General features: G+C 39.1%; 1 protein-coding gene across 6 annotated transcripts in view; it reads left to right on the forward strand.

Annotated features, from left to right (window-relative positions):
- Positions 1–16940, forward strand: part of FYB1 (FYN binding protein 1) — a 50553-nt gene continuing 33613 nt past the window's right edge. For 2 of the 6 annotated variants that reach the window (XM_065661238.1, XM_065661242.1), the window contains exons 1-3: positions 1–185; positions 5055–6201; positions 10457–10522. In XM_065661238.1, the coding sequence (XP_065517310.1) occupies positions 5082–6201; positions 10457–10522 (1186 nt within the window). In that variant the 5' untranslated portion in view covers positions 1–185; positions 5055–5081. Of the gene's footprint in view, positions 186–3090; positions 3227–4526; positions 4651–5054; positions 6202–10456; positions 10523–16940 lie in introns of those variants that run through there. The other 4 variants (XM_065661241.1, XM_065661243.1, XM_065661239.1 and 1 more) reach the window with 3 other exon arrangements.

Consider the following 16940-nt stretch of genomic DNA (forward strand, 5'->3'; position numbering starts at 1 on the left):
GCAGTTTTCTCCACTGATCATAATGAAACCCACAAGCAACATTGTTATGCAAACCCTTGCTGGGAAGCAGAACTCCTCTTAGCAAACAGACCAGGCTGCTGAAGTGAGATACCCGTGGATTGTATCATTGCAGGAACCAGTTTTTCTGCCTGTATCAAAGTATTGGAGAGCTTTGGGGAATCAAGGTAAATCGTACATGTTTGTCTTAGAAATAAATGAACAAAGTTCCAGGAGAAATAGAGTTGATATGAGGTATTACATCTAACCTCATATAACTGGAAATTTTAATTGTAGATTTTACTTAAAATTATAATTAATTTTGAGCTGAAAAGATGCCAGGTTAACAAAATGGATTTCTCTCTTTCACTGGTTCCCTGAAATTTTACTAAGAGCAGTCCTACTTAAAGTGCTCTTTGCATTTTGTATAATAACAGAAATGACATCACCTAAATGCAACTATTTTCTAGTAATTCCTTTTTCATTATTTGTGGCTGGTTGGTTGTGGGTGGAGTATTTTTTAATATACCATGCCCTGGGTTGAGATATCTGAATATAATTTGTTTGTAGTGGGTCATGAATAATGTTTTTGTTTCCATCGGTAAGTCAGAATGGTAGTCAATGTCATAAAACTGCACAAAATTTCCTTTACAATCACAAGGGACCTTGAAATTATAGAAATAAGGGTAGGAACTTTTCAGTGGCAGGAACTTACATTTTTCTTCCTGGAGATTTGAAGATGTTACATTACCTTTAGTGGAATAACCAGAGTCAAATCAAAGATGTTCATAAGGCAGTCACTGTATACACTATATTCAGAATGAAGAGGGATCTGTCTGCTTCATTTCTGGGCTGTTACTCTAGAAAATTTACATTATTCTGAAAGCTGTTGATTAGCATATGAGAAAAATAATTTTTAGAACCCAAATTATTAAGTACCATGACAGTCTGTGACTATATAAAGCCATGTTAAAAGAAAAATGGTAATCCCTTTTCAGAAAGGGATATTAGCTAGCCTGTTCTTATTGGATAGGTGTTCTTGGTGGAGAAGCTGCCAGGTTTCAGCTATTGAAGACTGAGCTGCCAATAGTTGCTGGGTTGTTTTTTTTTTTTTTATTTTGATACAGACAGGCACCAAAGAAAAGTCAGAAAATAGGAGTTGAACTCTGTGCTGAATTTAGCAGAACATAGAATGTATAGATGACCATGAATGAATAGGTGCTTTGGCCTTGTGCATAAGCTGTGACAATAGTTTGAGTCCAAACTGGGATGCAATCCGACTGCTCTGGTCAAGCTCTACGCTTTCACTAGTCCTGGTCTCAGTCTGTCCTTGAGTGTATGAACTATATTTTCCTCTCATGTTCCTGAAATATGAGGTAGTTGACCTTATGACTAGGTAAAAATTGAGAAAAAGTGACAAGAGAGGGACAATGGAAGTGTAGAGTAATGCGCAATGGAAAAGATACAGAACACAGTGTGATTAGGCTGGAACACTGTCTTGTCTAATTTTGACAGCTATGTGTACTCATGAGTGTGCTGGTTTTGCCTTGCTGGTGTTAAAGAAGGATGTTTGAAATTATGCTCTCAGGATAACATAGAGGGTGTGAGCCTCTCATCAGGGAATCACTTAGACAGCATTGCACAATGCCTTGTATAGTCAACAATTATATATATTTCACTCGCTTAATTGAGGATCATATGCACACCCTTTTATTGATCCAGTGTTGCTGTTTGAAGAAAGAGCAAGCACAAGGGGAAGTTGAAGTGCTTGGCTTCACCGAGACTGAAAAGTAAATAATGAGAGACCATATTTATGCCAAAACAAAGAAACCTTTTCTTTTTTTTTTTTTTTTTTCTTTTATAAAGCTGCTAGTTGAGACTGGAATATTCACAGTGAATTCAAGAGGAATACAGTTGAAACATTTGTATTTCTGTGTTCTTACTACACTGTATAGGAATATGCAGTTACATTGTAAAGAATGGATAATTGCCCTTGTTAACACAGAGGTGTAATTAAGATCCAGCTGTGGTAGAAGTCTGTACAAGTGTATCTTGATATCTGTGTGAGTCTTTGTTGAAGGCAGTGGGAGGCTGGGAAAGTACTGCATATACAAATCTCCTTGATGAATCCATGGAATGGAAACTAAAACCCTAGTATTGTTCCAGATTTGAGCAAACACATTTGACTAATGCAAGCATCTCATATCAAAGCAAATGTTACTGTGCACCTTATGTGCTGCTTCCAGTTCAGATCAGAAGCTGAAAATCCAAAATATTTTGCACTGAATTTCCCAATATAGTACAAAGAGAAAGTTCAGAAAATAACCCAAGTACTTCTTGCACAAGACTCCTCTGTCCCACAGGCACTTTGCACTTTAGAGGAGAAGGGTATGGTGAACTTAATCTCTCTTCAGAATCTTTTAAAGTTCCCATTTCATGATTTACAGTATATTGTGTGTGCTAATGGAATAAGTAACTGCTGTCACTTCTGGGAAGGGAAACAGAAACTGTGGAGATTACTCTGTGAGCATAGCCACAAATAAAAGATTTTCTCATTATCCCAGTTCCTTTTCTATCTCCCTGGCCAGTCAGGTTTTACATTACAATCCACAATATGGCTTCTAGTATAACTTACCTTATGAGAGCAGGAACTGGTTACATACATTAGAGAGAAGTGGATAGACTTCAGTTTCTGATTCTTAGTGTTACCTTTACTGTTTACTACTTGCAAGTAGGTGAAAGACAGAGGTTACACTGCTGATTGTAAACCCTTCCTCATGCCCGGGAGCTTTTTACTCTTGAAGTGCTTGTAAATCTGCATGACTTGGGCAAAGTTTGTTCACAATACTGGTAAGAAATTTATTAAAAGAAATCCATTGATAGTCATAACATGGCAGTCATGAGTGGTTCCGTGCACTCTAAAGCATGTATGAATATAACTGATTTTGCTATTACAAAGATGTAGCAAACTTTTGCAAAACCAAATTCATAACAACAGGTTTCTTCAAAGCCATGTTTCCAGCTTCCAAAAGTCTGCATGATGAATGTCTCTTTTCCAGGATGATCACATTGCTATAATTTGACACAGAACATTTTCTTAAATTTCAAATGGAAGAGGTAGTGGAAGAATCAATGTATTGCTAGAACTTTCAAAAGAAATGAGCTTCTGAGTTGGCTAAGGAGCTGATCAGATTGTAATTTATAACTTCTGAAGACTTCAGACACTAAGGTAAAGTTATAGGATCTCTGATGGTTTAGATTTTGTTACAGCAGTTGAAAAAAAAAAAAAGCATGTGTTACAAAGTCAAAGTCAGAATCATGCAGTACAAACTCAGAACAGATCAGAGACAAAAAACTGTGTTATTCTCTCTGGCACTGCAATTAGCTTAACTTTCTGCCTGAGAGGGTGAAATCAATTCTTTGTGAGGCAGTGTGGGAGAAATCTTGAATGATTAGTGATACATATGTACATTTCTGCAGTGTAATTGTGTGTGTGTGAGTGCATATGCATCAAATAGCAGCAGATAGCTTACATCTGATAATCTCTATAGTGAATGCGTACTTCCTCTCTTCTCTGTATGTGCAAAAGAAATGACAATATGGTGCTCTGGGGGTAAGTTTCACATATGTCTTAGTTTGGCTGTCTTTATCGTAAGTAACTTTATCGTATAATACACAGTGTTTGTAAAGAATTAATTTCTTGGTGATACCGAAAGACTGGGAAAGATAACATTAAGCTGCAGAAGTCAGAGGTAAAACTATTCCGACATAACTGGCAATTCATGTAATGTGATAAAATCAAACAGAAGGCAAAAGGAGCAACACCCCAATTTAGAAGATCTTGTTAGTTAAGTAAAAAAAACCTGAATACCTACTGAACTGTACTGAATAAAGACAGTATATCATTCTTCAACCTCTTTCTAAAATATTTTTCAGACACCCATTTATTGTGCTTTGTAGTGATACTCCTTTAATTTCAAACAAATGGTTCAGAGCCCTTCTAGTTGTAACATTCCAGCTTTGTATCATTAGTCTTACATTTTAACTTCCACACACCACCATTATCTGCTGTAGCTGCACCACTGCTTCCACTATTGGCTGGGAAAGGAGTCCTTGCTACAGAGGGCTCCTGGAATCCAAAGTTGGCCCCAGCTCAGGAGTCCAGCTGCCTCCCTATTGCCCCTATCCTTCACTGCACTGTGTTTTAGTTGTGCTGAGTTCAAGCATATTGAGCTTTTGCTCTCAGTTCACACTAAAGACTGGTCCTGAAAATTGTTGAACAGGGCTGACAAATTTAAACAGTTTCAAATGAAGCTATATTTTCCACTTGGAATTGTTATTTTTTATTATTTTTTTTTCCTGCAAGACGTTACGTACTTATCTTTGAGAGTTTCTACGTGTTTTGACTGTTGTGTCTTCCTATTTTACTCCACATATTTTAACTCTCCATCCACACATGCACTTTTTTTTTTTTCCAGATACAAAATGGAGGAGACAAACAAGAACGCAGAGAGGAAAGTGGGAGCAGGAGGGAAAAAAAATTGCTGAGAAGGGAAAGAAAAACTGACACATACACCCCAAAACAGAAGAATTTCTGTTTTTGCAAGGGAACTTGTAGTTCTCTAAGGATTTTACAGGAATAACATTAGTCTGGTAATCCAAGTTCTAGTACAGTCTATGCTTCTTATAGGACACTCATATTTTTTAAGGATATACTAATTTTAAAGCAGTATGTATTTTCTTGGTTTTATTAAGTGTTCAGTTCCTAATTCTAGAAATAAAGAGAATTTTTGGTATGCCCAAAAGAGCTGCATGACCATGCTCTAAGGGCAGTACCTGCACTGAAAATTTTTAAAGATCATATAGCCACAGCAAGGATATAATAGAATACAAAGCTTCTCTAACCCTACAGGAAGATGTGATACAATATCTCCACAGCCAATCAGCAGTACTACAAGCCTCAGATCAGGAAACTCTTTAATGTACAGTATGTGTGAACATTGCAACAACGACTTTCTCATTGCTGCTCTTTCTTTTTGTCTTCTTTATGCTTACAGGATGTCAGGGTAGATGTGAAGTCACTCATGGCAAAATTTAACCCAGGCAACAACCCCACAGAGGATGCTTCTGGTAACAGCCATCCCTTCAAAGTCTCTGGACAACCTATCCATACAGGATTACAGACAAGGAAAGCAGCATTTGAGAAATTTGCAAGCCAAGGAAATGCAACTTCTTCTTCAGGACCCAGCACTTTTCACAAACCTGTTCATCCTAAGCCTCCTCTGGCAGTCAAGCCTTCAAGTGATGATAAAACAGAGAAGGATCCAAAGCCCCCATATTTGAAATCTGTGGCACAAAGGTTTGGAGTTCAGCTTCAGGCAGCTAACAGAGAAAATTATGAAAAAGCTGGATGCACTAAACTCTCCACCAAAGCCAGTGACTTGGCAAAGGAAGAGCCAGTGCCTCTGTATCCAAAACTTGCACAGAACAGGTTCCTTAACTCTGCTCCTTATGAGAAAGAAAAAAGTGCTGTGGGAACAAAACCAAATCCAAATTTTGCGCCACAGGAGAGCGAGGCAAAACCAGCATTTTCAAAAGTAACTGGAGTTAAGGAAAAGTTCTTGTCTGCAACACAAGAAAACGAGCCCAAGTCTTCTTTCTCTAAACCACCTCTTGCACAGAAACCTTCTCTAAACCATGATGTCTCCCACAATGAAGACACTCCTAATAAAAATGTTTTTCTGAAAAAAGGACTATCAGGCCCTAGACAAAATATACACTCATTTAAAGCAACAAAGGAAATGGATGAAAATAGTAACTGTTCCGCAGAAGCTGCAGGCAGTCATTTTTCTAACATAGCTCTGAAGCCTACTGATCACTGTTCTGGTTCATCTGAAGGAACCCCCAAAAATATGGAGGAAAAGACTGAAGAAAAGGGAATGAGTGCTGCCAAGAACATCTTTCTCAACAAAATCACCCAGGAAGAGTCAGGTTCCTCTTCTAAGTTCCATAGGACAAACACAGTATTTGCTGAAGGAAAGCTATCAGGGGGATCACAAGAGAAAGAGGATGGGGACAGGAGCTCAGGAAAACCCAAGCAGAAACCCTTGCCCCCACTGTTCAAGCTGGGCCAGCCCCCGCAGAAGCCCAGCAGACCCCCCAGCGTGGACCTGGAAAGGTTTCGGAAGAGCAACCTAAAAGACAGTGAGTCCTCTCTGTTCTTGCTTTCCTGGGTATTGCAATATTTATGCATTTACTACCCAGTTCATTTCAGCTGGAATCTCTTCTTCTGTTCAGAAATAATGAAACTTATGCATCAGACAACACTTTAAAGCTTTAACCTATGTTTGTGTCTGTTCCATTCAGGACGAAAATTAAAATTATATTCTCCCTCCCTCTATGATAAAGTGTAGGATGAATGCTTTCTGTATTGGGTTTATTTATTTTCAAAACTACCTAGTGGTAGCTATAATTTGTGTCAGGTAGTGTAAGTATTTTTCTTAACAGACATTTAAGTCCTGACTTCCTATAAACAAGATGTTCATGTTGTGTGCCCTGTTATCGATGGTAACTTCCTGAGCACAGTTTGAGGGTCACCAAAATGAAATACTAGAACCTGTAGTGACCACACTTTTTTTATTTCATTTTTGGCTTTCACAATGACTAATCACAGTGTGACTCTATAAGTTACTGTATTTTAAGGTTTATTTAGAAGGTTGAACACTAAGCAAAATTACAGAATCATACTGCATTGATTTTATACCCAGATCTGAATCCAGACTCAAAAAGCATCTTCTAGACTTAGTGTTTTCTGTTGGATTTCAGTGATTGCAGCAGTACCACAGTTAGTAGCACCTGAGTGTCTGCCTCACTCCTTTTGTAAAGAACCAAACCTCTGAACTTCCCAATGGTCATAATACAGGCATTAATATTAAGGCTTGTCACTAGTTTTCTGTAAAATTTGAGATTGTCTTGAAATATCTGGAAAGACACAAATACTTGTGAAGAAAAAAAAAAAAAAAATGTTGCTGCAACTCCACTCCCACGAAGAATTCTGTTTCAACAGGTTGCTTTCACTGCGTAAGACAAATTGCAACAGTGATATAAGCTGTTTCTGAGGTACTCCAAATATGCCCTTGAAACTCTCATGTAAAAATGTAGTTTCCTAAAGTTAGGCCCACATAACCACTGTCAGCTCCTTGAAGGAGAGGTCAGGTTTGTGAGGTTCTGAATGTCCTTAATTCCTCATTAAATAACCTGTATTTCAAAATTTGGGTTAAGGTTTTTCAGAAAGGCTTTTAGGCACTTTTCAACAATTCTATAAAGTTAAAAATAGCAGCTCCAGTTGGAACGGGTGATGCCAACTGATACATTTTTGTTACAAGTTTTACAGTAGCCGAAGGAGGCTTCCTCTTTTTCCTTATAGCAGCAGGTGCAAGAAACACTGATTGCATAAGTAATTCTGATCACATTTTAAAATCAAAGCTATAAGCTGCTTTTAAGTTGGGTTGTTTGGGTTTTAACTTCTCCCTTAGTGCACTCCTGTCTACATTGAGCTCAAGAAGAAAAGACATATTCAATCCTCACGTATATATTTTAGCTCAAGTAATTTTAACCAGTCATGTCCTGTGACTAATTTTGTCAGCTGATACACACAGCTAAGTAATTTCTAACAATGAGGAGCATTTCATGCACTTTAGTCTGCTGTAACCATCTGGCTTTGATTTGATTAAACAGATCAGACTTAGACTCTTAAATTTTCAGTGTAGTCAGTGGAAAAGGGAGATGCCTGATGTTGCGATTCAGAGCATTACAGTTAGATGCCTAATGTAGTTGGTGATAGATGGTCTGAATCATTCCACACTGCGCATGTGCACGACACAAGGCACTTTAATGTAATTTAAGTGATAAAAGTTTGGCCTTGTGCCTCCCATATTTAAAATACAATATAGTTTGTGCTTCAGTATTTTTGAGTGCACATAAGACTCATCTTCCTGATAGAGAAGTTACTCAAAAGGATTATGTCTGGATGAAAAAGCTCAGATCTGACTTTCTGTAAAGACAAAAAGCCACACTAAAACTACAGAGTGTGCATGCAGCTATATATTCTATTATTAGTTTCATTTAAAAATTAGGAGCATATCAGTAATATAAAATGCATGTTCTTGTCAGCTGCTACATCCTGGTTTTTTCTGTCTAGTTCTACAGTTACAAAAATGTTCTCAAAAATCCATGACCAGAGACAGATCCTCAAATGTTGTAAATTTCTTTAAAATCTCTTTAGGAGAAATACGCCAATATATAACAGTCTGCACAGCTGCCCCTTCTCGATAGAGCACTGTTAAGCATGGCTGGCTTTACTTGAGTGCCCACAGCAGTTTCAAAATGGAAAGACAGCATTTTCAGCAAATAATACCAGAAAATACTTTGATTCAATAAAACCAGCTAGATTTGTTAGCTAGAACTTTGAGAAGTCCTGATAAAGGCTGGAGACACCCAAAATTGCAACTATTTTTTTTTTAAAGTACATTTTTTAGTTTATTTAAAAAAAAATGGAGGAATAATGTTACTTTTTATATGTTTGTTTCTCTAGTTCCAATGCTGTTAAGGACACAAAGCATTTTTTCTCATACTTTTTTTATAACCAAGGAATAGTAATATTTAATCATTAAAAATGTATACTGTGAACAGGGCTGTAAGGATATAACCAGAACTTTTGCTAGAAGAAGGATCGCCAGTTGTCACTAACCAGCACTAGCACTATCACCAGCCTAGTTGAGTCACGTTGGGACCATGAGCAAAGGGTGGAGGTGCCTAGTGTGGTGGCACAGGATTTTTTCTAAACATGTTGCAAAATACACATCCAACTAAGTAGAACTAGAGGGTCAGACATGGCCTTCTGTACCTCACAGTGTTTGGGTCAGGGCAAAACTGAAAAATTTAGGAACCACATCCATACGAAGCTGTTCATAGTGGCTCTGAACTTCAGCTTTCCTCTGTAGACTTGGCACGTAGACCTGACATTCTGTTTGGGTTTAATTAATGTGGCCAGAACTCTCCATAGAACAGTTCTGGTGGAATGATTAGGTGTTCTAGAATGAATCCTGAACAAATTAATTTTTAGCTCAACAGCTATTCATCGCTGATGGGTTTCTTGAAATACTAAACTGAAATGACAAAACCCACCTGCTTTGGAAGGGCAGTTAAACTGAAATTTTTTCCTTTTTTTAAAACTGTCATTTCAAGCACCAAAATCATGTCAGGAGGATGCCACCCCCACAGCACAAATTCCTGCTCTTTACTTTGTCCCGATAAACACTGACTGGCCACGGTTGCCTAATTTGCCGCCATGATTCAGGTGCTGAGTAAAAAGAACAAGAAAAAGGAAAGGGTTTTCCCACCCAACAAAGCTTCCTGAGATGTAACATGGGGGGTTGGGTGTGGGGAGGGCGGGGGTGTTGATATGTACTAGGGCAAAAGTTAGGTTTTGTGTTGTCCTTTGAGAAAAGCTCTTAATATAGCAGTCATTACACTTGTGTTAGGCCATGTGCTTGTGGTGCAGAAAACCTTATATTGTCTGATATAAAGCAAGAGTTTGAGCTCTTTACTCAGAAGTATAAATTCAGCCTTTTTTCTTTGGTTGTTATCATTTCCCATGAAAGCTGCTTTACCTTTTTTGTAATCAGGTATTCACTAGGCATGAAATAACTTTAAACATTAGAGGTAGAAAGACTTACCTTTGATGCAACGCTCTCAGTCATGTATGGGAGAAGGATTTTCATTCCTGCATGAATATTAAGGGACGCTGGTTTGGTGTTGGCCTTGCTTTGGATTAGAATTTTCACCTGGTCCTAAAATTCTTTTCTTGATAAAGTTTCTGTAGGTACAAGTGTCTTGCTGAAGAAAGTGTGACTACTGATGCATTACTATTTTCCAGGGAAAGCAGGTTTTAAGAAATTCCTGTTTCGGCCTGTGCATACATAGCACTCTGATAAATTCCTGTGTTAGGTCACATTACAGCAATTTTCCCTGAGAGTAGATCATATTTACATCAGCTGAGAATAAGTGAGATGCATGTGCTTTCTAGATTCAGAAAGTAATATTAATGATACTGTTTTATAATGAACGTGTGCAAATGGGTGCTTTGTCAGAAACAAGACAAAGTCATTTGCTGACACCTTTCCATGTGAGGCCACAACCGTACCATTGCTTTCAGAGAACTGCACCTGGGCTGATCTCAGTGGGATCCTGTGTGTACAGATGGCCACCCACATCAAGTCAGTTGAAGGCTTTAAACACCTCTGAACGTGTTGTTTATGTTCAACACTGGGGTTTCTGCTATGGAGAGTATTTTGAGCCGTACTGGGAGAAATTAAAGGAAATTACTGGATCTAGAAGAGAAGAATACATCTAAGAAAATTCTCACAATTTATAATTTCGTTAATGGTTCTGTTTGCAGCCCTTGTTGAGGTTCTGTTCTGCAGCAGACTACATACCCACACAGTGACATGGCTATCTGAGTTGGGTAAGACACCAGAGAGAAAGGAGGAATTAAAATTTGAGGTGCTTTGTCATATTTATCGCAACACTCTGTTGGCAGAGTAATTCACAATCAAGCACTACTTCTAAAGACAGTAAATGTCTTAACTGTCTTTGCAAAGTCTCTTAGAACCAATTGTTCCTCTTGATGGCAAGTTGAAAAAGCAGCTTCCAAAGGTATAAAGAGCAGGGGATTTTTTTTTTTTTATCACAGGATGTCATGGCTGTTTACTGCAGAATCTGGACTTAAAAGGTCAATGTAGGTTTCCTTTTTTTACCTCAGTGCTAGATTGGATAAAGTTATGCAACAGCTCAGTATTAAGGTGGAAGGGAATAAAAAGAATTGTAACGTGAGCTACATCATCTTGTTTATAAGACAGATAAAACTAAAAGCAGGCGATGAAGCAATGAAACTGAGGGTGGGGGTAGCTGTGTGTAATGATGTGGTATCTCTGCACAGATGAACTACAGTATGCCACAAACCCTTGCAAAAGCTCAAGAAAATGTTGAAACCATAATTTCAGAATGGAATTATAATTATGTGCAACAAAATGCCTGCTGAATTTCAAGCAGTATGAAAATTATGGGACTGAGAAATGAAACTGTGGGACTTCGAAGACCTTCAGTGCTTTCTTACCTGGTCTTTTATTAGATTTCATGATGTTGATGTCTATTATTATTGGTCCCCCATATATTTACGTTCAAACTATGGAAGTGAATTTGAAATTATGATCATACAGATCTGCCAAGAACTTAACTCTGCTGGGTCTAGAAAAACTGGATGAGTATTTGCCTGTAGTTTTTAGCAGAAACAAATGGAAGAGCTCCTCAGCTTTTCTGTAAAGATATTCCTCTCTCTCCTCTGAGAGAAACCGAATGATTATTGTTCAGCAGCATTAGACTGAAATATTTTACACCTCTGAGAAATAGAAGAATCAGTTTTGAAGCTCCTAGAACTAGACAATGGTCAGCTGAAATATAGTTAAAGTTGTGCATTTATCATGAAAATCATTCCTCAGTGTATGAAATCTCAGGCAATGTACGTATTTCGGTACAAGCGCATTGACATCACCTGTGTATGTCTGACCTCAAAGGAGTTCTCTTACTCATGGGACTGGTATAAGGCTAGTTTCAAAAAAAGAGTTATAGAATCATAGAATAGTTAGGGTTGGAAAGGACCTCAAGATCATCTAGTTCCAACCCCCGTGACATGGGCAGGGACACCTCACACTAAACCATCCCACACAAGGCTTCATCCAACCTGGCCTTGAACACCGCCAGGGATGGAGCACTCACAGCCTCCCTGGGCTACCAATTCCAGTGCCTCACCACCCTAACAGGAAAGAATTTCCTCCTTATATCCAATCTAAACTTCCCCTGTTTAAGTTTTAACCCCTTACCCCTTGTCCTGTCACTACAGTCCCTGACGAAGAGTCTCTCCCCAGCATCCCTATAGGCCCCCTTCAGATACTGGAAGGCTGCTATTATTAGTTCTGTGTTCGTTTCTAATTTCAATATTGTTTCTTTCACTATCTTTCAATAGTTCAAACTGTAAGTTCCAAAAGACCAGGTGAATTAAATTTCCCTCAGTCTTTTTGCTCATATCTTCATCCTCCAGCTATAATTACATGCAGCACAATTAGAGAATATGCATGTAAGACTAAAGTTTTCTACAAGCAAAGAGTGGAGACATGCCTTCAGTCTGTTTCAATCAGAGATAAATTTTTCAGACACTTTAAGGGCCTCCACCGCAAAGAATATTAATGCTATGGGAGAAACCCTGCCACACTGAAGTTTTTGTAGTATTACCTGTAATTAGCCAAGGATTCACCATGTAATTCTACGAAAATCTGTAGACAAGACTACAGGTGAAACTGCTAGTACGGCTTACAGCACTGCAAAAGAGAAATCATTGCAATTTAAAAATGAATGAAACCATCCTGATAGAAATATGAATGAGAATTTATTTATCTGTTTAAGGAAATAGATAAATCTAATCCAACTTATAGATAAAATAATTCTTGAGGGAAGTCATCCTTTAGTAATTCGTTGCAGAAGATTGTTCTGGGTACAACTTGCTGTTGTTGTGCAATAGGAACAAAAGTACACAAAAACTTTGCAAATTAATATTGAAACTCATTGCCCATTATCATTTCCTTAGCTACAACAGTCCACAATATCTTTAAAATAAATTAATATATTTTTTTACTTATAAACGAATAAAATGTTTCCATCAATAAACCACCAGAGGGCAGTTATCAGTCACGAAATGTTATAACTTACGCAATTGGCAAATTCATGTATCTTCCTCTAACCGTCTCTGGTTTTGTTTGTTTGGCCTTATGTGGCACACTTGTTCTCGTCCAGATTATCTGATTCTAGTAAAATGAAAAGTAAGATATGGGCTGTTTATAGCATAATATGAAGGCACAGGAAAACGTATTCTCATGTAAATACTTGTTATAGTTTATGTAAGAATTCTAGAGCCATTCCTGCAGTTGACTATGCTAATTCTCATTGAGTGAGTTATAATAATTCCTCAGTGAAGATTTCAGAATCTAAAATGCAGAATTTAGGACTCTGAAGGTAAATCATGCAAATGTATCTGTTAATTCTGTTGATTAAGCCTAAATGATCACTTAATAGGAATTCCAAACACACATTGATATGAAGTTTGAATTGTTTTGAGGACTCTTCTGTTGTGAATCAAAGTATGTGTCAAGTGTATTCACTCAATAGGTCTGGACTTCTGCAAAGAACCGAACAAAACACATAACACATTACACTGTATTAGAAACCAGTGACTACCCCCAGCACTGTGAGTGCTGGATGGGTTTAACATAATGTGTTTGGGATTACACCATATACAAAAGGACTTTTTGTGAGGGAATGTTGAGAACACTAGTTATGCTACTTTGGAGCTGCTCAAAGTAAGCAGGTAAACTTGCAACATTACTGAAACTCTGCTTTTGATTATGCTGTTGTCAGACATCTTGCAACAACAGAGACATGAAGCTTATTGGAGACACTGCTCATATTTTGAAAACAAAATCCACAGAAAGTTTTTTATTATTGCCCTCCTTGAGTCCAGGCCCCACTTTGAAAAATGCCCAGGTACAATCCTCCTTTCCCTTTCTCATTCCCTTTCCCATTCCCATTCCCACTCCTATTCCCTTTCCTTCTCCTCCCCTCCCCTCTCCTCCCCTCTTGATTTTACTTTTTCTTTCCTTCAAAATATCTCCTTTTTGAGGTGATTTCTATTGTTGCAAGATAAAAGCTTTGTGTCAAGTAATCACATTCTGTTGCAATACAAGTTGAATTGATCATGAGAATCTGTATCTTCAGCCAATGGATGCTGAACTGCAGGTGTGAGTGCTAAACGTGCTTGATTGTTTTTTTTTTTCCTTTGAGCACTTCTGCTTAGGTTGATAATACCGTTATTCATCTGTGTGCCAATCTCTCACCCAAGCCACATCAATATCTTGGTATTTAGAGAGGGGAATGAATAGAGACATGTATTTTTACCTGTAACACCCTTGCACCTGAGTCCAATTTATTTTATGATTTTAAAAAGGAATGGGGGGACTGGCCCTGGACTAACCGCTGGTTCCCATGATTCTTATCCCACTTAATTTCTTCTTGCCTCTGTTACTGCAATAAGGATGCCTAGCAGTATTGGGAATTTTCTGCAATTTGCCACTTAATTTTGGGATTAGCATCTCAGGGTAGCATAATAGAATCATAGAATAGTTAGGGTTGGAAAGGACCTTAAGATCATCTAGTTCCAACCCACCTGCCATGGGCAGCAACACCTCAGACTAAACCATCCCACCCAAGGCTCTGTCCAACCTGGCCTTGAACACCACCAGGGATGGTGCATTCACAGCTTCCCTGGACAACTCATTCCAGTGCCTCACCACCCTCACAGTAAAGAACTTCTTCCTTATATCCAATCTAAACTTCCCCTGTTCAAGTTTTAACCCCTTGTCCTATCACTACAGTCCCTAATGAAGAGTCCATCCCCAGCATTCTTATAGGCCGCCTTCAGATACTGGAAGGATGCTATGAGGTCCCCACGCAGCCTTCTCTTCTCCAGGCTGAACAGCCCCAACTTTCTCAGCCTATCTTCATACGGGAGGTGCTCCAGTCCCCTGATCATCCTCGTGGCCCTCCTCTGGACTTGTTCCAACAGTTCCATGTCCTTTTGATGTTGAGGATTCCAGAACTGTACACAATACTCCAAACTGTACACAGTACTCATGAGAGCAGAGTGGAGGGGCAGGATCACCTCCTTCGACCTGCTGGTCACACTCCTTTTGATGCAGCCCAGGATACGGTTGGCTTTCTGGGCTGCGAGCACACACTGCAGCCAGCTCATATTTATTTTCTCATTGACCAACACCCCCAAGTCCTTCTCCGCAGAGCTGCTCTGAATCTCTTCTCTGCCCAACCTGTACATGTGACATTGAGCCATTGACCACAACTGTTTGCATGCTGCCATCCAGACAGTTTTTTATCCACCTATCAAATTGATGTCTCTCCAATTTAGAGACAAGGATGTCGTGTGGGACAGTGTTGAATGCGTTGCACAAGTCCAGGTAGATGACATCAACTGCTCTACCCCTGTCCATCAGTTCCATAGCCCCATCACAGAAGGCCACCAAATTGGTCAGGCAGGATTTCCCCTTACTGAAGCCATGCTGGCTGTCACCAAGCACCTTGTTGTTTTTCATGTGCCTTAGCATGCCTTCCCAGGAGAATGTGCTCCAGGATTTTGCCAGGCACAGAGGTGAGACTGACTGGTCTGTAATTCCCCAGGTCTTCCATTTTCCCCTTCTTGAAAATGGGGGTTATATTTCCCTTTTTCCAGTTGTCGGGAACTTCACCTGACTGCCATGATTTTTCAAATATGATGGCCAGTGGCTTAGCAACTTTATTTGCCAGCTCCTTCAGGACCCATGGATGGATTTCATCAGATCCCATGGACTTGTGCACGTTCAGGTTCTTAAGATAGTCTCGAATCAGATCCTCTCCTACAGCAGGCCCAAGGTCTTCATTCTCACAGTCCCTGCATCTTCTTTCCAAGACTTGTTTGGTGTGGTCAGAGCATTTGCCTGTGAAGACTGAGGCTAAGAAGTCATTCAGAACCTCATCCTTCTCCAAATGCAGGGTAGCCAGTTCTCCTGATAGCTTCCAGGGAGCGCCTGCTTTGTCCCTAGTCTGTCTTTTATTTGCAATGTACATATAGAATCCCTTAATGCAGCATCTCAGTAGAGAACTGAGGATTTTAGCAAGGTGAGAATGGATATTTTTCCCATTGTGTCCTGAAACTTGTTTCTGACTATGTAAAGTACATGGGTTCCAAACACTTGGACTTATTTTGGGGTTTTGACTAGTTTCGCTTGGAGTTCACACAGGAGAGGTATTAGGTGCTGTTAATATGCACGTTTATTTCTCCTGAGGTTGTTGAACACGGAATATCTGGATATGAAGGGAGGATGCGATGTTTCTCTAGGTATTATGTCAGCTACCAAATAGGTATCAGTATTTTTTCTTCACAAGCCAAGAATGGCAAGGGTCAAAGTCACAAGCTCTTCATCAAGCCAACTTCAGGGCCGTAAACTTCTGGATAAATAAACATTCTCCAAGAATGTACATGACCTTTGCTCACTGCACGCATGGAAGTTGTTTGAGAAGGCTCCCCAAGAGCACAGAAGTGTTTAAAGTGTTCTGTCCATAGTTCTGCTGTAAGTGCTGATGTCCAGCACAATTAAAGAAGTTTAATATGACAAGCAGCAGTTTAATGGGATATTTGGCACTTCCTATGGACAGTCACTATGGCAAATTCGTCTTAGTTGCGATACAGCTGCAGAGGTTTTGAGGAATTCATTCCTTTTCATATACTCTTTCATTTCTTTGTGAAGAGCTTCAGTTTCTGCATCTGTTTCTTCAGTGCAGCACAGCATGTGAAAAAACTTATGGGTCCCAAGAAGCAGGAAGAGGCTATCTGGTCATTGAGCTGTTTGTTAGTGGTCAAAGCTACCACACAGTGATGGTCCTTAACACTGTTTCCTGTGATGAGAGTGCTTTGGATACATGTGAAGCCAGAACGTAGTTTCGATTTGTTTTCTTGTTCTGAGTGTTCAGAGCTGACTTCAGTTCCTCTACCCACACAGAGCCTTCCCATGTCCTTAGTGTACCAAGAGTACGCAAAAAGATGGAACTGGTGTCAAAATGAAATGCTCCGTTAAAACAGGAAATAAAACACTACTGAAACATTTTGGTATCTTCCACTTCATGGACCTGATTATAAGAGCTTTTTCATAATAAATGTCACCTTTCATACTAAATGTAACTCATCCCATTATTTTCAGTACTAGAATTAAAGCATTTTACACCCACAT

The sequence above is a fragment of the Lathamus discolor genome, chromosome Z, assembly GCF_037157495.1.
Source record: "Lathamus discolor isolate bLatDis1 chromosome Z, bLatDis1.hap1, whole genome shotgun sequence".
Classification (NCBI taxonomy): Eukaryota; Metazoa; Chordata; class Aves; order Psittaciformes; family Psittacidae; genus Lathamus; species Lathamus discolor.